Source organism: Pelophylax lessonae (assembly GCF_965119305.1).
Source record: "Pelophylax lessonae genome assembly, chromosome: 2".
Classification (NCBI taxonomy): domain Eukaryota; kingdom Metazoa; phylum Chordata; class Amphibia; order Anura; family Ranidae; genus Pelophylax; species Pelophylax lessonae.
Window position 1 is genome coordinate 274,847,046 of NC_138769.1, and position 24,488 is coordinate 274,871,533.

At 44.2% G+C, this 24,488-nt stretch overlaps 1 protein-coding gene across 1 annotated transcript in view; it reads right to left on the reverse strand.

The window, feature by feature from the left end:
- The window catches only part of CTSE (cathepsin E), a 277,214-nt gene that overhangs the window by 69,671 nt on the left and 183,055 nt on the right, over positions 1-24,488 (reverse strand). Inside the window, exon 7 of the mRNA XM_082245811.1 lies at positions 14,619-14,760. Coding sequence (XP_082101937.1) covers positions 14,619-14,760 — 142 coding nt within the window. The remainder of the gene's footprint in view (positions 1-14,618; positions 14,761-24,488) is intronic.

Genomic DNA, 24,488 nt, shown 5'->3' on the forward strand with positions numbered 1-24,488 from the left:
ACCCACCCTCGGAGCCCCTTGCGAATGACTGCCCTGAAAGCCTTGGAAATGTTACCTCTTCATCCTCCTCCTCCTCCTCATCCTGTGCCACATCCTCTTCCATCATCGCCCGAATTGTTTTTTCAAGGAGGCATAGAAGTGGGATAGTTAAGCTGAGAACGGCGTCATTGCCACTGGCCATGTTGGTGGAGTACTCAAAACAGCGCAACAAGGCACACAGGTCTCGCATGGAGGCCCAGTTATGGAGGCCCAGAAGTGGTGCTGTTCCGCAGAGCGACTCACGCGTGCGTGCTGCAGCTGAAACTCCACTATGGCCTGCTGCTGCTCGCACAGTCTTTCCAGCATGTGCAAGGTGGAGTTCCACCTTGTGGGCACGTCACATATGAGGCGGTGAGCGGGAAGGCCGAAGTTACGCTGCAGCGCTGCCAGGCGAGCAGCAGCAGGGTGAGAACGCCAAAAGTGCGCACAAACGGCCCGCACTTTCTGCAGCAGCTCTGACATATCGGGGTAGTTTTTAAGGAACCTCTGCACCACCAAATTCAGCACATGCGCCAGGCAAGGGATGTGCGTCAAACCGGCTAGGCCCAGAGCTGCTATGAGATTTCGCCCGTTATCGCACACCACCAGGCCGGGCTTGAGGCTCGCTGGCAGCAACCACTCATTTGTCTGCTGTTCCATGCTCCTCCACAACTCCTGCGTGGTGTGTGGTTTGTCCCCCAAACAGGCAAGTTGTAAAACTGCCTGCTGTCGTTTACCCCTGGCCGTGCTGAAGTTGGTGGTGAAGGTGTTACGCTGTCCGGATGAGGAGGCGGTAGAGGATGAGGAAGCGGAGTAGGAGGAGTTAGGAACAGGAGGCAAACTGAAGCGCCCTGCAATCCTCGGTGGTGGAAGGACATGCGCCAAATTGCTATCCGCCTCAGGCCCATCCGCCACTGCATTTACCCAGTGTGCCGTTAGGGAGATATAACGCCCCTGACCGTGCTTACTGGTCCACGTATCGGTAGTTAGGTGGCACAGATGGCGTTGCGCAGTGCACACCTGATTTTTTCCCCCACTTGGTTGTGCAGGGAAGGGATGGCTTGCCTGGAAAAGTAGTGGCGGCTGGGCACGACGTACTGTGGGACAGCCACCGACATAAAGTTTTTAAAACTGTGCGTCTCCACCAGACGGAATGACAGCATTTCAAAGGCCAATAATTTTGAAATGCTGGCATTCAGGGCCAGGGATCGCGGGTGGGTAGGGGGGTACTTCCTCTTCCTCTCAAGTGTTTGGGAGATGGAAAGCTGAACGCTTCCACGGGACATAGTGGAGATGGTTGTTGGTGACCCAGGTGGTGGTGTTGCTGACAGATCGTCTGTTTGCGGGGTGGCAGGTGCCGGTATCACTACAGATGTGGCTGGAGCGGCCGAGACTGCAGCAGAAGAGGAAGCAGGATGAGCCAGAGACGTTTCTTGGTTTTGAAGGTGTGTACTCCACTGCAGCTAGTGCTTTGCACTTAGATGCCTGATCATGCAGGTTGTGCTCAGGTTGAGAAGGTTTATGCCTCGCTTCAAGCTCTGATTGCACAGGGTGCAAACCACTCGTGTCCTGTCATCAGCACATTTTCTAAAGAACTTCCACGCTAGAGAACTCCTTTGAGCTGACTTTGGTGCGCTCGTTCCCTTGCTGCGTTGGGCAGTAGTGGGCGTAGTGTCTAGGGCACGGCCGCTCCGCTTCTGCACCCTGCTCCCTCTTCTGCTGTGCTGGTGGCTCTGTGCGACCACCGCCTCTTCCTCCAAACTACTCAGGTCACCTGCATGACGTTCATTCCATGTGGGGTCGAGGACCTCATCGTCCTCCACATCATCTTCCACCCAGTCTTCACCCCTGCCCTCCTTGTCGGTCTCCACAATGCTGAACGCCGCAGCAGTTGGCACCTGCGTTTCGTCATCATCGGAGACGTGCTGCGATGATCCTTGCATGTACTCATCTTGAGAAATAAGTGGTTGGGCATTGCTGCACTCAATCTCTTCCACTTCTGGGGCAGGGCTAGGTGGATGGCCCTGGGAAACCCTGCTGACAGAGTCATCAAAAAGAAGAAGAGACTGCTGTATGGCTTGGGGCTCAGACTGCTTGCCTAATTTGCAAGGGGGTGAGGTGAAAGACGGTTGGACATCGGCTGCAGGTGCCAACTGTGACCTTTCTGCAGTAGACTGGGTGGGAGACAATGTGAAGGAACTGGAGGCACTGTCAGCAGCAAACCAATCTACTATCGCCTCCACTTGTTCTGGCCTCATCACTTCTAGGGGCGTATGATGCCCTACCAAATACTGATGCAGGTTCTGTCGCCTACTCACACTTGAGGAAGGTGTTTCACTTGTGCGTGTAGCTGGCACAGATCGACCACGTCCTCTCCTTGCAACAGGAGCTCTACCAGCAGCACCACGACCCAGGCCACGGCCCTTATTTGACGGTCTCCTCATATTTCTGTAATTTAAGATCTTGCCCTAGAAAGGTTTTTATTGAATAGCGGAATAGGAAATATGATCCAAAAAAGTGTATGTATCTCGCACGTACAAAACCACACTAGGCCCCAATTACTATTGTTTCTACCCCTAAAAGGATGGATGAGGAGTAGGAGGAGTATGGAACAGACAGCACCCTCAAATCTTCAGAAGTATGAGATGAACCTCAAAAACTTGGAAAGGTCGATCTCACACGTACCGACACAGACTATCCCACAATTCAATTGATCCTCAAAGGTTTTTATTGAATAGCGGAATAGGAAATATGATCAAAAAAAGTGTATGTATCTCGCACGTACACCACCACACTAGGCCCCAATTACTATTGTTTGTACCCCTAAAAGGATGGTTGAGCAGTAGGAGGAGGAGTATGGAACAGGCAGCACCCTCAAATCTTCAGAAGTATGAGATGAACCCCAAAAACTTGGAAAGGTGGATCTCACACGTACCGACACAGACTATCACGCAATTTAATTGATCCCCAAAGGTTTTAATTGAATAGCGGAATAGAAAATATGATCAAAAAGAAAGTGTATGTATCTCACACGTACACCACCACACTAGGCCCCAATTACTATTGTTTGTACCCCTAAAAGGATGGTTGAGCAGTAGGAGGAGGAGTATGGAACAGGCAGCACCCTCAAATCTTCAGAAGTATGAGATGAACCCTAAAAACTTGGAAAGGTGGATCTCACACGTACCGACACAGACTATCACGCAATTTTATTGATCCCCAAAGGTTTTAATTGAATAGCGGAATAGAAAATATGATCAAAAAGAAAGTGTATGTATCTCACACGTACACCACCACACTAGGCCCCAATTACTATTGTTTGTACCCCTAAAAGGATGGTTGAGCAGTAGGAGGAGGAGTATGGAACAGGCAGCACCCTCAAATGTTCAGAAGTATGAGATTGTGTTCACTGTACCCCACAAAGATTGTGTTCACTGCACCCCACAAAGATTGTGTTCACTGCACCTCAAAAAGGATTTTGTTCACTGCACCCCACAAAGATTGTGTTCACTGCACCCTAAAAGGATTTTGTTCACTGCACCCCAAAAAGATTGTGTTCACTGTACCCCCCAAAGATTGTGTTCACTGCACCCCACAAAGATTCTGTTCCCTGTACCCCACAAAGATTGTGTTCACTGCACCCCACAAAGGATTTTGTTCACTGCACCCCAAAAAGATTGTGTTCACTGCACCCCAAAAAGGATGTTGTTCACTGCACCCCAAAAAGATTGTGTTCACTGCACCCCACAAAGATTGTGTTCACTGCACCCCACAAAGGATTTTGTTCACTGCACCCCAAAAAGATTGTGTTCACTGTACCCCCCAAAGATTGTGTTCACTGCACCCCACAAAGGATTTTGTTCACTGCACCCCAAAAAGATTGTGTTCACTGTACCCCCCAAAGATTGTGTTCACTGCACCCCACAAAGATTCTGTTCCCTGTACCCCACAAAGATTGTGTTCACTGCACCCCACAAAGGATTTTGTTCACTGCACCCCAAAAAGATTGTGTTCACTGCACCCCAAAAAGGATGTTGTTCACTGCACCCCAAAAAGGATTTTGTTCACTGCACCCCAAAAAGATTGTGTTCACTGCACCCCACAAAGATTGTGTTCACTGCACCCCACAAAGGATTTTGTTCACTGCACCCCAAAAAGATTGTGTTCACTGTACCCCCCAAAGATTGTGTTCACTGCACCCCACAAAGGATTTTGTTCACTGCACCCCAAAAAGATTGTGTTCACTGTACCCCCCAAAGATTGTATTCACTGTACCCCACAAAGATTCTGTTCCGTGTACCCCACAAAGATTGTGTTCACTGCACCCCACAAAGGATTTTGTTCACTGCACCCCAAAAAGATTGTGTTCACTGCACCCCAAAAAGGATGTTGTTCACTGCACCCCAAAAAGGATTTTGTTCACTCCACCCCAAAAAGATTGTGTTCACTGCACCCCACAAAGATTGTGTTCACTGCACCCCAAAAAGGATTTTGTTCACTGCACCCCAAAAAGATTGTGTTAACTGCACCCCACAAAGATTGTGTTCACTGCACCCCACAAAGGATTTTGTTCACTGCACCCCAAAAAGATTGTGTTCACTGCACCCCACAAAGATTGTGTTCACTGCACCCCACAAAGGATTTTGTTCACTGCACCCCAAAAAGATTGTGTTCACTGTACCCCCCAAAGATTGTGTTCACTGCACCCCACAAAGATTCTGTTCACTGTACCCCACAAAGATTGTGTTCACTGCATCCTAAAAGGATTTTGTTCACTGCACCCCAAAAAGGATGTTGTTCACTGCACCCCAAAAAGGATTTTGTTCACTGCACCCCAAAAAGGATGTTGTTCACTGCACCCCAAAAAGGATTTTGTTCACTGCACCCCAAAAAGATTGTGTTCACTGCACCCCACAAAGGATTTTGTTCACTGCACCCCAAAAAGATTGTGTTCACTGCACCCCAAAAAGGATTTTGTTCACTGCACCCCAAAAAGGATGTTGTTCACTGCATCCCCAAAAAGATTGTGTTCACTGCACCCCACAAAGATTGTGTTCACTGCACCCCACAAAGGATTTTGTTCACTGCACCCCAAAAAGATTGTGTTCACTGCACCCCAAAAAGGATGTTGTTCACTGCACCCCAAAAAGGATTTTATTCACTGCACCCCAAAAAGATTTTGTTCACTGCACCCCAAAAAGGACGTTGTTCACTGCACCCCAAAAAGATTGTGTTCACTGCAGCCCAAAAAGATTGTGTTCACTGCAGCTCACACACAGAAAAATGGATGTGGATCACTGACACCTGCCTATCTCCTATCCCACACCACACAGCAATATCGATTGTAGTTTGTAGAACACAGTTTCCCTAAAATTCAGCAGCAGCAGCCTCTCCCTAACAGGATTGAGAAGAGATCGTAGATCAGGATTGAGTGCAGAGTCACCCCACCCCCACACAGCAATATCGATTGTACTTTGTAGAAGACACTGACCCTATAATTCAGCAGACTCTATCCCTAAAATGCCTACAACTCGCCCTGCCTAAACACTCCGACCTGTCCCTCAATTCTATCCGGACACAAATGTTTTTTTCCTGCCTGTCTTTCCCTAATCAGCAGCCAGCACGTTGATGTGTGCTCTGTCCCTGATCTAAGCAGCAGAATGAAGACGCTGCGGCTGCCTGGAACTTATAAAGACTTGGTCACATGCTTCAGACGGCCAATCACAGCTACTGAGACATTTGCAGGCATGGCTGGGATGGCTTAAGGCACACCAGTTAAACGATTGTTGATTGGCTGTTGAAAGCCCGCCATGAAAAGAGCGCCAAAGCATGCAAAACCCGGAAATAAAACGACCGAACACGGATTTTTACCCGAACATACAGTAAAGTGTCCGTGTCCGTGTTCGGGTACAAAAAATCCAATTATTCGGTACGAACACGAATAATACAGTCCGTGTTCGCTCAACTCTAGTTCTGATGTCAAGTATAGTGCAGATGGTAAGAGGACACAGATGGAGTATACTTTAGACAGAGTAACCTAGTGCAAGGATAGTTCAAGGTAGTCCCAAGAGCTAACAGTCTTATGCAGATGATAGTGAATAGATAGATACAGATAGTCTTGGTAATTGCAGTAGATGACAGTAGGAGATTGGTTAGTAAGAATCCCCTGCGATGTACTTATCACTCAGATAGGTTAGGAATAACAGTGTCCATTGGAGAGGGGTGATCCCGTAGCGGGATACGGATCACCAGCGAGGTTTGCGGCTTTAGTTCAGCAAGGAAGGTATGTCAGCAGCTCCGACTTCTCAGGCGTAGGTGCGATGAACATGTGGGTTTGAATGAGCGATGAGTGAGAGCAAACCGGCGATTGAAATAGCCGCTCATAGCGGCGCTCGGCAGTGATGTCATCCGGTCTTAAAGGTGTATGCGTCCTTTGTATATACAAGATGGGACGCAAAGAGAGGAGAAATATAGGAACAAGGGTACCATAGGTACCGGAACATTACAATTGCTAATCCAAAACAGTGCCAGCTCGCGAATGGATACATACAGACATGGCCAATTTCATCATGCATGATCAGACTGAATCCTGAGCGACATTGATATTTATATAAAAAGAAAAAACTTTATTTAGAAAAAATGCAGTAAAAAGATTATATATATTGGGTATGTATAACAATTGGACCTAAAAATGTTAAAAAAAACCCCAATAAATTTGATACATTCGTAATTCAAAAATCATGATTAAAAAATCTCTGAGCTGATAATTCCAGTCCATATATACAATAAAATAAAATAGGATAAAAGGGGTGGAATGCATAGACGGAAGGTAACATGAGTGTTTTCTCTTATCCATAAGTACATAATATGTCAATATATTTCAAATGTATAATGTTGAAAGGAAAAATGAATGAAGGGAAAAAATATATACATATGTACTAAAAAAATACACATATATAATAAAAAAAAGTTACCAAAATTAAAAATAAAAATAAAAAATAGAAAATGAAAAGGGGGATGTTGGAGGAGAAGGCTGAACCTAGAGAAAGCCAAAAAAGATAGAAGGTAGAAGGTAGAAGACTCAAATGTATGAAAGTTGATGTTGGACGAGAAGGCTTAAAATCATAGGTATTAAAGTAAAAATTGTTTGAAAAGTACTAAATGACGGGTCTGCCCCCTTCAACTTCTGGGTCTCCAAATTGGGCACATGGCCTGAGCTTGCCCTTTACGCCTTGGAGGTGCTGGCTTGCCCTACAGCCAGTGTATTATCTGAACGTGTATTTAGCATGGCTGGGGGCGTTATTACAGACAAGCGCAGCCGCCTGGCCAGAGCCAATGTGGACAAGCTCATGGCCTTACCCAGCCCTTGTTGTATTTGATCTTTCTAACTCTTTTGGGTTGTACCCTAATTTAAAAATAAATACAATTAAAAACAAAAACCAGTGTTGGCTACCTCGTCCTCCTCCACCTTCCACCTACACTGCCACATCCACTGCCACCTCAACCTCCTACTCCATATGGGCCTCGTCCTCCTCCTCCACCGCCGCCGCCGCTTCCACCTACACTGCCATATCTACCGCCATCTCAACCTCCTACTCCATATGGGCCTCGTCCTCCTCCTACATCATTCAAGATTATTATTTTTTAGTTTTATGTTTTTTATGTTATTTGTTTGCAGAGCACTTGCCATGCTCTTAAGATGATTTTGCTGCCATTTGCAGCCCTCTGTAAGATCCTGGTACCTGCGGTACCCTTCCAGCCTATTATTTGTACATTACGTTCCACCATATAGATAGGTGGAACGCATCTAGTACCTGTCCCTTTAAATTCCATGACCTCATCAGTGAGTGCCGCTCTGAGCGGCTATTTCAACCGCCGGCATTCACTCACATGTGTTCGTGCAAACCGCTTGCTACAGCATTACCTAACGCTGCCGAATCCTTCAGCTATTCCCTAATACCTGGATTGACCGAAGACTTGCTACAACATCTTGTATCTCGCTACAAGATCATTACCTCACCGCCGGAACCCTCTCCTTACAAACCTACCAGTGATAAGTACCCCACAGGGGAATACCTTCCTAATCTACTTTCACTACTACTCTGCTTACTAAAGACTATTGCTACTCTAAGAACTATACTGTTACATCTAACATCTGCACCGCTACTTAGATTGCAAGCTCTTGAGCCTATTACCATCTTGTCACTGCACTAGCCTAGCATCTCCTGTACACTTCATCTGCTCTTCACTACCACCTGTTACCTGTACATGATTGCTATCCTAAGTGCTTACTATCACCATCTGTTACCTCTTACCATTGCTATCACTATCCACGCCTGTCCCCTCAGTATCACCTCTATACTTTCACATATAAACATATCACTCCAGGAACTTCTTTAATGAGTGTCTGTGTTTATGTATGTGCTTGCTGAGACAGGCTGATGCACAATGATGAGTCTTGAGAGTTGGATATGGTAGTTCAACACATCTCTACATGACTACTGAGTGTAACTTCCACAGCTGCAAATCCACACCACACAAATAAACGCCGGAGCGTTACAGATTGCACGAACCCGAAAAATGGATTCAGCGGAAATAGCTACACATGTGATACAACTATCACAAAAGGTAGATTCATTAATTCTTTCACTTACTGAAGTGAAAAATGAAAACCAGACCTTGAGACAGCAGATAGCCCGTGTTTCACAGCTCACTGCTGCCCAACCCCGTGAGCCCAAAATAAACCCTCCATAAGTGTTTACGGGTGATCGGAAAAAATTCAGTGAATTTAAAAACGCATGTCAATTGCTTTTTAATCTAAAACCTCGTACTTACACTACAGACCAATTAAAAGTCTGCACCACTATATCATATATGTCAGGTGATCCACGGGCTTGGGCAGACTCTCTTATTGAGAAAAATGACCCTCTTCTCAACTCCTATCCTACTTTTTTAGCAGAGCTCTCTAGCCTATATGAAGACTCTAATAGGCAGAGTACTGCTGACAGCCAATTGAGGGCTTTAAAACAAGGAAGGAGACCTGTTGAAGATTTCGTAGCAGAGTTCAAGAGATGGACCCTTGATTCAGGGTGGAATGATGCATCTCTGCGAACCCAGTTCAGGCTTGGGTTATCTGAAGCCATAAAAGACGAGCTCGCCCGAGCGGATTTACCTGGCACCTTGGATGCCTTGATACAACTTAGTATCAAAATAGACAGACGATTGCGAGAGAGGAAGGCTGAGAAAATGGGAATCCCATTACCCAACCCTTCTCGGGAGTCGTCCTTCGATCCTACTCCTATGGAGGTAGGAACCATCCGCCCACCAATATCGTCTACTGAAAAGGCCAGGAGAAGAACAGAAAATCTCTGTATGTACTGCGCCTCCGCCGAACATTTGATAAGCGTTTGTCCCCTTGTCCACAAGAAAAAGGGTGAGTGTTCACAGGTCTTGCTGGGGGGATTAACGACTTCTTTTACTAATCCCTATCTCTTTATTCGTTTGATCCTACAGTGGGACCAAATTAGGATCACCACCAAGGCCATGATTGACACAGGATCTTGTGGGAACTACATTGACACTAGTTTTGTTGCTTTAAATAAAATACCTATTATTTCAAAACCCAAACCTGTCTCTGTTAGTTTGATTAACGGTATTCCGTTATCTTCTGGTCCAATTACCACTCAGACACAAGCACTCCTTGCTACTGCTAACGAGTCTCATGTTGAAACCACCACGTTTGATGTGTTACCCTCACCACATTTTCCCATTATTTTGGGACTTCCCTGGTTACATATACATCAACCAACTATTGATTGGAAGACACGGTCCCTAACCTTCCCTTCTCACTATTGCGAGACCACGTGTAACCTCCAATCTCAAAAGAAAATCCTGTCCATGGTGTCAGAGGAAATTACACCACCACCATGCTATCAGGATTTATCAGAAGTCTTCCTTGAGAAAAATGCTCAAGTGTTGCCTCCCCATAGGGACTACGATTGTTCTATTGACCTACTCCCTAATAGTAAGCTACCTTTCGGTCATGTTTATCCTCTTTCTCAGGATGAACTTTCTCATTTCAAGGAATACTTGGATGAGAACTTAGCGAAAGGGTTCATTAGACCCTCTACTTCCTCTACAGCTGCAGGACTTTTCTTTGTCCGCAATAAGGATTTAAGCCTTCGGCCTATTATTGACTATAGGCAATTAAATATTATTACGATAAAGGATTGCTATCCCTTACCTCTCATCCCGGAACTGATTGAACAAGTGCGTGGAGCCACTTACTTCTCAAAGTTAGACCTTAAAGTGGTTTACAATCTCATCCGCATCCGTAGTGGGGATGAGTGGAAGACGGCATTTAGAACTAGATACGGACTATTCGAATATCTAGTGATGCCGTTTGGGTTGTGTAATGCTCCTGCAGCATTTCAGCGGTTCATAAACGACATCTTCCGAGATCTACTCGATGTCTGTGTCGTAGTATATCTGGACGATATACTCATTTACTCTCAATCTTTGTCTGAACATAAAAGACATGTAAGACTTGTGTTGTTCAGATTGCTCGCACACAACTTGTACGTAAAACTGAAGAAATGCCTATTCCATAAGGAAGAGGTGTTATTCTTAGGATACATCATATCCAAGAACAGCATCAAGATGGATATGAGCAAGATATCCTGTATTCTGGATTGGCCTGTACCAACAACTCGTAAGGCCTTACAACGATTTCTTGGATTCTCAAACTTCTATAGGAAGTTCATCAAGAACTTCTCGTCTATTGTGAGACCACTCACACAACTTACAAGTGTTAAGCAAACATTTAAATGGTCTGAAGAAGCAAATAAAACGTTCAGCTTGTGGAAATCAAGCTTCATTACCGCTCCCATACTACGCCATCCAGACCCATCCCTCCAATACATCCTGGAGGTAGATGCGTCAAATATGGCTGTAGGAGCAGTTCTTTCCCAACGACCTACGAATACTTCACCACTTCATCCAGTTGCTTTCTTCTCTAAATCACTAAGTAACCCAGAGGTGAACTACCCAGTGGGTGAAAAAGAGTTACTTGCCATGAAGTTGGCACTGGAGAATTGGCGACATCTACTTGAGGGCACCCGGTTGCCAATACTCATATATACAGACCATAAAAACCTCCAATATCTCCAGACCAACAAGACCCTTTCCCACCGACAGGTACGTTGGTCGCTATTCTTCCTAAGATTCAATTTCTTAGTGACCTATACACCTGCAGACAAAAACAAGAAGGCAGATGCGTTATCACGGTTAACCGAAGATAACTGTGCCGAAATTCCTTCATTACCTATAATACCCCATGACCGTATTATTGGTGTTGTTCGTCCCTTAAAGGAAGAGATTCTGCACAGTCTAAGACTGGATTCACCACCACCTCAACTAAGTACTGATGCAGAAGGCTTCCGCTACTTTAACGACAAACTCTACATACCTCCCGGTATGCGTACCAAAATCTTAGAGTTATCTCATGACGTACCTATGGCAGGACATATGGGTATGACTAAGACATTTAATTTGCTCACTAGGCAATTTTGGTGGCCTGGGATGAAGACGTCTGTACAAAAATTCATTTCTTCATGTGACATCTGTGCAAGGTCCAAAATTGACACTACAAAACCTTCTGGTTTACTTTGCAGTCTACCAATACCCAAAGTTCCATGGGAAGTTGTTTCTTTAGACTTCATAGTGGAATTACCACCGTCCAAGGGATTCACTACCATCCTAGTGTCAGTGGACCATCTGACAAAAATGGCACATTTCATTCCCATTCGCAGACTACCTTCATCTAAGGAAACAGCGGAATTGCTAGTAAAATATGTGTTCAAACTACATGGAATTCCAAAGACTCTTTTATGTGACCGGGGCTCGCAGTTCATCTCTAAGTTTTGGCAAGCTCTATGTCACATACTGCGCATTGAGCGAAAACTTACTTCCCCCTATCACCCGCAGACCAACGGACAAACTGAAAGAGTCAACCAGTGTATTGAACAATATTTGCGTTGCTACACCTCATACCTACAGGATGATTGGGTGGACCTCCTCCCTCTGGCAGAATTTGCTTATAACAATGCAACCCACAGTACTACTAAGCAAAGTCCGTTCTACCTGAACTATGGGTTCCATCCCACAATTCTTCCACCACGCATCCTACCATCAAGTAACCCAGTAGCCTCTGACTATCTCACCCAAATAAAAGACTCTTTGGGCTTACTTAACACCACCATCTCACATGCTCATAGCCAACAAAAGAGGTACTATGACCTCCGCAGAAGACCTTCACCTCAATATGCTATTGGGGATCTTGTTTGGCTATCTACGAGGAACTTGAGGTTGAAAATTCCTAGTAAAAAGCTTGGACCTCTATTCCTGGGACCTTTCCCAATTGAGAAGCTCATTGGGGAATCTGCAGTTCGACTCACTTTACCGGCAGATCTTAAAATACACCCCTAGTTCCATGTATCTCTATTGAAGCCACATACACCCAACCAAGGGATTAGACCTACCATCGCGCCTCCACCTCCGATACAAGTTGAAGGTGGAGAAGAATTTGAGATTAAAGAAATTTTGGATTCTCGTATCCACAGAGGAAAGCTCCAATATTTCATAAGATGGAAAAATTATGGTCCCCAAGATGACACCTGGTTGGATGCTTCTGACGTCCACGCACCCAGGCTTATACGAAGGTTCCACTCCAAATACCCGGAGAGACCAGTGTTATAGGCCTTCCGGAGCCGGCCTTGGGGGGGGGGGGGTACTGTAAGATCCTGGTACCTGCGGTACCCTTCCAACCTATTATTTGTACATTACGTTCCACCATATAGATAGGTGGAACGCATCTAGTACCTGTCCCTTTAAATTCCATGACCTCATCAGTGAGTGCCGTTTTGAGCGGCTATTTCAACCACCGGCATTCACTCACATGTGTTCTTGCAAACCGCTTGCTACAGCATTACCTAACGCTGCCGAATCCTCCAGCTATTCCCTAATACCTGGATTGACCGAAGACTTACTACAACATCTTGTATCTCGCTACAAGATCATTACCTCACCGCCGGAACCCTCTCCTTACAAACCTACCAGTGATAAGTACCCCACAGGGGAATACCTTCCTAATCTACTTTCACTACTACTCTGCTTACTAAAGACTATTGCTACTCTAAGAACTATACTGTTACATCTAACATCTGCACCGCTACTTAGATTGCAAGCTCTTGAGCCTATTACCATCTTGTCACTGCACTAGCCTAGCATCTCCTGTACACTTCATCTGCTCTTCACTACCACCTGTTACCTGTACATGATTGCTATCCTAAGTGCTTACTATCACCATCTGTTACCTCTTACCATTGCTATCACTATCCACGCCTGTCCCCTCAGTATCACCTCTATACTTTCACATATAAACATATCACTCCAGGAACATCTTTAATGAGTGTCTGTGTTTATGTATGTGCTTGCTGAGACAGGCTGATGCACAATGATGAGTCTTGAGAGTTGGATATGGTAGTTCAACACATCTCTACATGACTACTGAGTGTAACTTCCGCAGCTGCAAATCCACACCACACAAATAAACGCCGGAGCGTTACACCCTCTAGCCCTTTCCATGTTTGTTTTGGAGCCATTTTAGTGCTCAAAAGTTCGGGTCACCATTGACTTCAATGGGGTTCAGGATCAGCGTAAAGTTCGGGTTAAGTCCGGGTCACAAACCAAGACTTTTATTTCAAGTTTGGCCGGACCCGCCGAACCCGGACATCCAGGTGTTCGCTCAACTCTATCCAGGAGCCATATAAAGGACATTACCATAGTTCTACCATATACCAAAGGAATGTTATTGTTAACTGATGACCAAGTCCTTGAGGGGTCATATTGCAATGGAAGTTGGCTTGGGGGTTGTCTTTTCTTTACATTCAAGACCTATACACCACAGCCAAAACCTATAGGGTCTTTGTCTCACATCAGAGCTGCCTCCATGAGGCATACGTCTGTGGTCATCTGTGTACCATGCCATATAGTGGAGGGACGCGTGGCGGAAACAGCATCTTTAGTTAAGTATTTTAGTTATATTTTCTAATATTATCTGTACCTGTCATTACTTTTAATAAATGTTATACTTTTAAGTATTTGTGTGATCTCTCTTTGCAGATATTGAACACAACCCCAAAAAATGTGACAAAACAACCATAAAAATATATTAGCCCAACTAGGTGAAAATTTGATCCATGTGGGGACTGCACTATGGCACTTTGTATATGGTAAAAGAGGAGTTATCATTGTGGCACTTTTGCAATCGATGTTAGCACTAAGCACTTTTAATGAATTTGGAAGTACATAATATTCAATATATTGGGTATGTTGGTTAGTACATTGTACATACAATAAGGTATCACACACACTTTTTCGTATATTGGTATGAAATTTAATGTATAGGCAGGTGTTTGTAATAATACCCTTACATACTCATTAATACCAATGTGACATCCCGTGTCATAAATATAGCTAAAATAATAACATAGCATACATACCATTTACATGAGTGAATGGTTGTTTGATGTCCATCTTACCTCTCCATTCGTACTTGTGACTCCAATATAATTTTGAAGTTGTTCAATATCCACTGATGGACCGGTGATCAAAGAGGTGCCAGTATCTACAATGGCTTGACATCCATCACTGCAAAATATCACTTGGCCTGCCACCTGTATGCTGGAGAAAATTGAGACCCTTAGATTTTTCACTGTAATGATTAAAACCGCACGTAACTATTAGCAAATCATGTAAGGCATACTTATTGTCTTCAGAATCTTCCTGATGTAGTAATACCTTACTACTTGGGCACTGGTTAACATTACATTTAATATGCAGCATGTCTTGTTCCTGATCATGTGATCACTTTGATTAGCCCATTTTAGTAGTGAGAGCTATGTACTTGATATGTGAGGATATGCACCTTAACCACTTAAGCCCCGGAAGATTTTACCCCCTTCCTGACCAGGGCCTACCTTCCGATTCGGCACTGCATGACTTTAATGGACAATTGCGCGGTCGTGCGACGCTGTACCTAAACTAATTTGACGTCCTTTTTTTCCCACAAACAGAGCTTTCTTTTGGTGGTATTTTATAACCTGTGCGATTTTTTGATCATGCGCTATAAACAAAAAAAGAGCGTCAATTTTGCAAAAATAACAATATTTTTCAAATTTTTTTATATGAAATTCCCCCCAAAAAATGTAAAAATCTAAATTTTTTAACATTTTTGGCCAATTTGTTTTATGCTACATATGTTTGGTAAAAAAATGGCAAAAAGCGTATTTTGATTGGTTTGCGCAAAAGTTATAGCGTTTACTAACAAAGGGAAAGATTTTTGTCATTTTTGTTGTTTTTTTTTAAACGAGTAATGGCGGAAATCTGCGATTTTTTTGCGGGACTGCGACATTGCGGCGGACAGATCGGACCCTTGACTGACATTTTGACACTTTTGGGGTTACCAGTGACATTTCTGCAGTAATCAGTGCTATACATATGCAATGTTACTGTAAAAATGACACTGGCAGTGAAGGAGTTAACTGTATTGGAGAGGGAGGGGTTAAGTGGGTCCTAGGGGCGTGTTTCTAACTGTGATTGGCTGTGGCTACTAGTGTAAGAACAGAGATCAACGGTCCTACATAGTAGAACCGTCTGATCTCCATTCTTACACAGGGGAGACTGACAGACGGCTGTGTTTACATTAGCCTGCTTTTCTCCCGCTCTAACAGACGATCGTGAGTGCCCGGCGGACATCGGGTCCGCCGATCACACGTGCGGGGGGGTCCGTGACCGCGCGGGAGCGCGCCTCTGGCGGTGCGCGCGCTTGCTCTCTAGAGCCTCACAGGCTAGCGACGTAGCCCTACGTCGCTTTGCCTGTGAGGGGCTGACTGCCGACGTCAATAGTCGTGCGGCAGTCGGCAAGCGGTTAAAATGCATTCTCCTCCTCCCCTCCTACTTTTTGCACTTTTTTTTAGAGAGAGTGGGTACCTATTTCTGCCAGGTACCCACTCCCACTTCCGCTGTAGTTGCCTAGGCAATAACAGTGGAAGCTGCCCCCCCACCCCCCACCCCCACCTGAAGCCTATAGATGGGAGGAAGAAATTACCAAAGGGACCACCTACATTTTAGGTACAAATTGCCTAGTACCACATCCTGAAAAAAACTCTACACAAAAAACCCTAAAGGCTAAATTAAAGGAGTATTAATGTCAGAAGGTTTTTTTTTTTATCTTAATGTATTCTGTGCATTAAGACAAAAATCCTTCTGTGTGCAGCAGCCTCCCCAGCACCCCTAATACTTACCTGAGCCCCATCTCTGTCCAGCGATTTCCATAAGTCCCTGGTCCATCCAGGACTCTCCCCCCTGATTGGCTGAGACACAGCCGCGGCACCATTGGCTCCCACGGCTATCAGATTCAATTAGCCAATCAGGAGAGAGAGGGGGGGCAGGGCCGATCCACAGTTCTGTGCCTGAGCGAACAAACGACAGATTGCAAAAGAGTAGGACAAACCTAAGCATTTTTTTTTAAATAATAATATTAAAAATGTCAGGTCTGATCATGTAGGCCCTTTACAAACTAATGTAGAGTGGGTGACTGGGGACAAAGAGAAGACAAATGTATTAAATACTTTCTTTAGCTCTATGTATACAAAGGAGCATGTCCATAATGGGGATGGTATTGACACAGCCCCAAATGATTCACAATGGTTTAAAATTGATATGGTCCAGACATATTTAGCCAGAATAAAGGTAAATAAAACACCTGGACTGGATGGCATAAGTGACAGACTCAACCAGGACAGGGCTTTAGGAGAGCACTAAGGTAAAGCCTCCTACCCACTGATGATGGCCCATGGAGAGAGCAGATCATTCTCTATTGATGGACAACAATGTGATGAATGCTAAGAGTGAGGCTTGGAATTATGCTCTGAATAAAGACAATAAAGCATCCCTACTGGATGGAAAGTTGTAATATTAATCCTACACATGGTAATGGTCAAAGGGAATGTGGTGGCCATTCTGCAGACTGAGTTGGGGAGGCTCCTTCACTTGGGACAGAAATGTTCATCAACAATATCACTCAAGAAATCTATGAAGATAAATTAATTCAACTTCATCAGACTGCTGGAACATTGTTTGTCTTCTGATGACATGTTTAGTGGACAGATTACAAAAGTTTTTGTCTCTCCCATTGTGTGCCTCCTAGTAGAGGTTGACGAACATCGGCCGGGGCGGTTCGGAACGTCAGCCGCAAATTTTCTCAAAAGTCCGCGAACCGCAAGTTCGCAGCGGGCCCCATTGACTTTAATGGGAGGCGAACTTTAAAAACCTTTAGGTCATATTTGCAGCCACAAAAGACGTACTAGCTGTGCACAAATAGTCCCAGCACATGGACAATGTCATAACAGAAGTATTGCATTTGGAAAAGTTGCCCTAAAATTTTTTTTTTTTTTTACAGCAAAAAATATATATATTTTTTTTTCATAAATCAGCCAGAACTGACAGCAACCGGTAAATACATGTCTAATACATATAGGGTCCATTCACACATCTGTAAAATGGGTCCGCATCCATTCCACAATTTGGCGGAACCTTTACAGACCCATTGATTTTCAATTCCAGTCTGAAATATTAGGCATTCACAGGATAAAGAAGTAAGTGTCGGCCATTCCAGGCCCCAAAAATTAGCCCACATGGGTTTACCTGACAGCTAAGAACGTAGTATTCTGTGGCTGAAGGTACATTAGGCATTCACAGGATACAAAAGTAAGTGTCGGCCAGTATTGGCCCCAAGAAATAGCCCACATGGGTTTACCTGACAGCAAAGAACGTAGTATTTGGTGGCTGGAGGTACAGTAGGCATTCACACAGTATACAGAAGTAAGTGTCGGCCTGTATAGGCTCCAAAAATTGGCCCCAAAAATTGGCCCACATGGGTTTAACTGACAGCTAAGAATGTAGTGTATTTTACGGCTAGAGGTACATTAGGCATTCACAGTATACAGAAGTAAGTGTCGGCCTGTAAAGGCTGCGAAAAATAGTCATTCAATGGACATGAAATGCCTTTTATGCCGCTGTATTTAGCGAAAACAAGGACCAGGAATTGTTGTGGGTGGATGGCGGTCTGGCAGATATTTGTGGCCTGTGATGAGGAATTTCAATGAAACATGGTCTACTGGTCACGTGTTGAATTCCTCAGAGATCCATTCATTTTTCTAAATATTCGGTAATGTACACTGTCATGAGCTAGGCGAGTGCGCTTATCGGTCACGATCCCCCCTGCTGCGCTGAACGTCCTTTCGGACGGGACACTGGACGGGGAACAAGCCAACAGTTCCATTGCAAATTGTGCAAGCTCTGGCCAGAGGTCAAGCCTGCCCACCCAGTAGTCCAGGGGTTCATCACTCCTCAGAGCGTCCACATCGGCCGTTAACCCGATGTAGTCAGACACCTGTCGGACACCTTTTTTTTTACGCTCAAACATTTGAGCCACAGAAGCCTGCTTTTTTCCAGAACAACGTGACGACGGCATCATGGAAGGTGGAGTGTTGGACAACTGAGAGGAGACAGGAGAATAGGAGAAGGAGAAGAGGCTGGACGGCGAGAGCCTGGAGTGTGGCTTTGTGGGTTCTGACAGTGTTGCTCCCACTGGGCTCGGTAATGGGATTTCAGGTGCCTTCTTAAGGCGGTTGTCCCTAGGTGAGTGTTGAGCTTACCGCGACTTATGCGTTGACTGCGATGGCTGCAGATGGCAACACTGTTGTCAGCAACGGACACATTAAAAAAAGCACACACATAGGAGCCATGTGACGGCGTCCTGGGAGCGCCAGATGTGACTGTACATGGTTGATGGCTCGCTCCTGATACATTTGCAGTCTGCTTTGTACCTCTTGTGCAATGTAAGTTCTGCCTGCCTCTCCTCCCTATCTGCCGGTCTGTCAGTTCGCCAGTTCTACAAATAATTGGCCGGTAACTGTTGTCACTGTGTGTGTAGCACAGTTAACACAGCAAAAGAGGCCACATTTTTGCAGGACCAAAATACAATCTTAGAAAATTATACTGTTAATAACACCCCACTTCAATATGTGGTATTGGGGGGGGGGGGGGCATTGGTGTATCACACCAGTTCAAAAAATTGGCCAGTGAGTTTGGCACTGTGTGTACCAGACTTAACTCAGCAAAAGAGGCAATATTGTTGCAGAACACAAATAAACATGTAAAAGTATACTCAGATAACACCCCACTTCAATATGTGGTATTGGGGGGGGGGGGCATTGGTCTATCACACCTGTTATAATACATAATAATACATAATATAATACACAATGCAGCAACGCTCAGTCACTACTAATCCACTATAATATGCTTTCTACAAAGTATATTATACTGTGGATTACCCCCCCCCCCCAAGAGACTGTAATAGACCTATACCGACATTGCAGCCCTTTAAATTACTTTTGTGGACATTAACAGAGCTATTTGTGTGACTGCAGATGCCGATTTCTAACTGCCCCTAAAGCACAGACTGGATACCCGTCCCTAACCTGAAAAGAGACTGGACCTATACCGAAATACCAGCCCTGAAATGGACTTTTGTGGACATTAACAGAGCGATTTGTGTGTGACTGCTGCCGATCTCTAACTACCCCTAAAGCACCGACCGCCTAGATACCTGCCCCTAACCTGAGAAGATACTAGCAGACCTATACCGAAAAATAAGCCCTGAAAAGGACATTTGTGGATCTTCACAGAGCTATTTGTGTCTGGCAATCTCTCCCTCATGAAAACAGCAGACCTCTCCCTACACTGGCAAAAAGCAGAATGTGAAATGGCCGACAGCTCAGGTCTATTTATAGGGTTAGTGGCATGTCCATGTGCTGAAATGTTTTAATTGGCTATCCCGTTCCACCTGACGGCTGTGTCATTGGTCAAAGTTCTCCCCAATGTAAACGAATATGGCCGCCGCGAACAACGCCATGTGTTCGCAAATTTGGCGGGTAGCGAACAAGCAAAATTCACCGCAAACCGACCGACGCGCGAACCGCAAGGCCATCCCTACCTCCTAGGTGTAAATTCCCATTGTTAATTGCGTCACCTATTGTTTCTGTCTGTCTGTCTGTCTGATCATCTGATTGGAGATGAGAATAATGTTGTGAACACTTTACCTTGTTATGGAACCATTGTGGGATGTTAGGAGTTTGTGTTAATTTGCTTACCATTTAATTAGATCACTGTCAGCTATTAGTTGCTAGAGGTAGATTAGTATTATGTGTATGTTAGCTATGTTAAATATATTCCTGTTTACAGTTTATATTGTATATAATAATGTTATCAAGGAATTTGATCCTGCGTGCTATATATTCTGTGTGAATTTACAATAAAGTTAGTTCCAGTTCCAGTGTACCTAAGATAGTGTCATCTAGATTCTTGGGTGCAATATTCAGCTATAATATCTGGTTCCAGACTGGTGGAAGCTATATCTTGGATGCACCCAAGCTGGATAGTTCTGTCACAACATACACCAACGGATCCTAAATAAATTGAGATCCGTCATTTCAATGGCACGGTTTCTCATTTTTAGGGACTCTTTAACCACTTGCCACCCGCCCTATAGCAGATTGACTGCGGTAAAGTTGCACTATCCTGACTGGCCGTCATATGATGTCCAGCAGGATAGAGCACTCTGCGCACCCCCCGGGGGGCGTGCCGAACGGCGATCTCCGATTTTGGTGAAGACCCTAATGACGTAGGCTCTTTACCATGTGCCCAGCTGTGTCCAATCACAGCTGGTCACATAGTAAATAGGAAGTGCCGTTGATCGGCTTTCCTGAGAGGCACGAGTAGAGGAGAGCTCTCCTGACAGGGTGGAGGTCTGTGCTGGTAATCAGAGCATTGATTACCAGTGCAGACCCTTGGGGGGGGGGGTACCACTAGAGCCACCAGGGATTGCCCACCCATGGCAATCAAGAATGCCCACCCATGACCACCAGGGATGCCCACCCATGGCCACAAGGGATGGCAATCAGGGCTCAGGGACCCTTTAAGTGCCCTCCCCATCAGAGCTGCCCATGATTGCCATCTATCATTGCCGCCCACAAGTGCCAATCATTGCAATCTATCAGTGCCGCCAACCAGTGCCCATTATTGCCCACCAGTGCTGCCTATCAGTGCCCATCAGTGCCGCCTATCAGTACCCATCAGTTCCGCCTATCAATGTCCATCAGTGCCACCTATCAGTGAGCATCAGTGCCATCCATCAGTGCCCATCAGTGCTGCCTATCAGTGCCCATCAGTGTACACCAATGCTGCATATGAGTTATACCTATCAGTGCAACATATCAGTGCCCATCAGTGCTGCATATTAGTGCCACCCCATCAGTGCCACCCCATCAGTGCCTCCTCATCAGTGCCTGTCAGTTCGGCCTCATCAGTGCTTATCAGTGCAGGAAAAAACTTGTCTATTTACATTTTATGACAAACAAAAAACTTTTTTTTCCAAACTTTTTGGAATTTTTTATTTTAGTAGCAAAAAAGAAAAAACCTTGCAGTGATCAAATACCTCCAAAAGAAAACTCTATTTATGGGGGGAAAAAATGACATAAATTTGGTTTAGGTACAGTGTTGCATGACCGCGCAATTGTCATTCAAAATGCAACAGTGCTAAAAGCTGAAAATTGGCCTGGGCAGGAAGGGGGTGAAAGTGCCCTGTATTGAAGTAGTTAATGACTGGAATAGTACCACTGGATTGGCGTAAGGTATGGCACCTATATTTAAAAAGGGATCAAAGTATTTACCAAGTAACTATAGACATTTTGGTTTAAAGGAGTTGAAAAAGTCTCAAGGTTTTTCACCCTAATGCATTTTATGCATTAGGGTGAAAAACCTTCGGTGCTTCAGCTGTACCCCACACCCCCCCCCCCTTATTCTTACCTGAACCTGATTGTTCCAGCATTGGCTCCAGCCGCTGTCTCGGGTCCTCATTGGATAGATTGATAGCAGCAAGAGCTATTGGTTCCCTCTGTTATCAATTAAATCCAGTGAAACGGTAGGGGGGGGGGGGGCAGGGCTGAGTCCCACTGTCTGGGTCAATAGACACAGCAGCGGGACTCATGAGCGCGCGCGCACGGGTTCCCTCAGGGGGGCACCTGATGAAGAGGAGGAGCCAGGAAGGCCGCCGGGGCACCCCAGAAGAGGAAGATCAGGGCTGCTCTGTGCAAAAACCTTGCACATAGCAGGTAAGTATAACATGTTTGTTATTTTGAAAAAAAGAAAAATTAACCTTTACAATTTCTTTAACTTCTTTAGTGTGTAAGATACTGGAGAGTCTAATAAAATACCACATAGATGAGTTCTTGCTGGAAATAAATAAACAACAGACAGCATGGATTCATGAAAGACATAAGTTGTCAAACAAATCTGATTTCTTTTTATGAAGTGGTAAGTAATACCTTGGACAGAGGGGTGGCTGTGGACGTGCTATAGGTTTGACATAGTTCCCCACACATGGCTAATGTGGAAGGTAAAGTCTACAGGCTTTGAAAAATCAGTTTGTAATCGGATAGAAAACTGGCTAAAAGACCGAATTCAGAGAGTAGTGGTTAATGATTTTTACTCTGAATGGTCTAAGGTTATCAGTTGTGTACCCCAAGGTTCAGTGTTGGAACCCTTACTTTTTAATATATTTTAAAATGACACAGGGTCTGGGATTAAAAGTACAATTTCAGACATTGTGGATGACACCAAACTATGCAGTGGAATAACGTCCTTACAGGATGTCTCCAACTTAGATGCCAACGTCAATGCACTTTTTTATTGTGCAGCTACAGTATGTGGCAGATGAGGTTTAATGTTGATAAATCTAAAGTTATTCACTTGGGGGCTAAGAATATGCATGCATCATACATACGAGGGGGAGTACAACTGGGGGAAGCAATGATGGAGAAGGATCTGGGTGTTTTGGTAGATAGCATATATACAATGCCAACCTCTGGTTTCCAAAGCAAGTAAAGTCCTTTCTTGTAGTAAGAAAGGTATGGACTCCAAAAAGAGAGAGAAATATAATTTTGCCCCTGTAAAAATCATTAGTAAGATCTCATCTGGAATATGCAGCTCAGTTTTGGGCACAAGTTCACTAAAAGGATATTGGCGAACTGGAGAAAGTGCAAAGAAGAGCAACCAAACAACAAAAAGGCATAGCGAAGTTCAGCTATAAGGAAAGATTATAGGAACTGAACGTATTCTCTCTTGAGAAGAGGAGATTGAGGGGGGATATGATCAACATGTATAAATACATAAGTGGTCCATATAGTGAACTTGGTGTTGAATTATTCACTTTAAGGTCATCACAGAGGACAAGGGGGCACTATTTACATCTAGAGAAAAAGAGATTTAATCTCCAAAGATGGAAAGATTTTTTCACAATAAGCAAGGCCGTCTTTAATATGGATTGGACCCTGAGCAAACATTTTCTAGGCAATTTTGCTCTCCACCCCAGCATCCCAAAAAAACAAACACACACACACACTTTTCTAAACAAACTATTTACAATTGGATTTTGTATATACTTCACATTCTCCTATCAATCATCTTATCATTATTCTTGCACACACACTTTATTGATTGGAATGGATCTTCGGCATGCTATTCTGTTAAATGTGTTTTAATTTATTATGCCTATGGACATTGTTTTTTACTTTTTATTTTTCATTATATCTTATAATCACTAAAAGTCTGTGCGGATTTCACATATAACAAGCTTTTTATATCCAATTATTTATTTTATTATTAGAAAATTCAAAAATATTTTTTAGAGCAATTGATAGCACTTCCCAGTAGGGTCAACTTTTCCAATTGTTATATATGTTATATATGTTATGTCATTAGGCAACTGATGTGTGCACGTATCTTGTAGCATTATTATTAAACATTTTAGAGGTAGCACCACATTTATTTTATTTTTATCAGTGATATATGTGGAGACACATTTGAGTATTGGCTGCTACCCGTTTTTGCACATTTTCTCATTGTACTTTATTTTGTTAGTGTGTTGGTTTGTGCATACATTTTTTATTTTGTATACTTTTAAAAATTACTTTATTACTGCTTTAGGCCTGGTTTACATGCATGCAGGTTTGCTCAAGCACAACAGTCCATTTATTTGAATGGGCGGCCATGCCTGCATTTCCCACAGAAAAAAAGGTGCATGCAGCATTTTAAAAATGCAATAGCCTTGAAATTGCATCATGCTTTTGCACCATGCGACTTACCTGCAGTTTCCACATCCGCAAACGTACGTGTTTTTAGATGTGTGGCCTACGCATCTAAAAATACAGCATGTTTGCAGGTGCAGGAATTGCAGCGAAATCACACGCAATAGCTTGATGCAATTTCAGGGCCACTGCATTTTT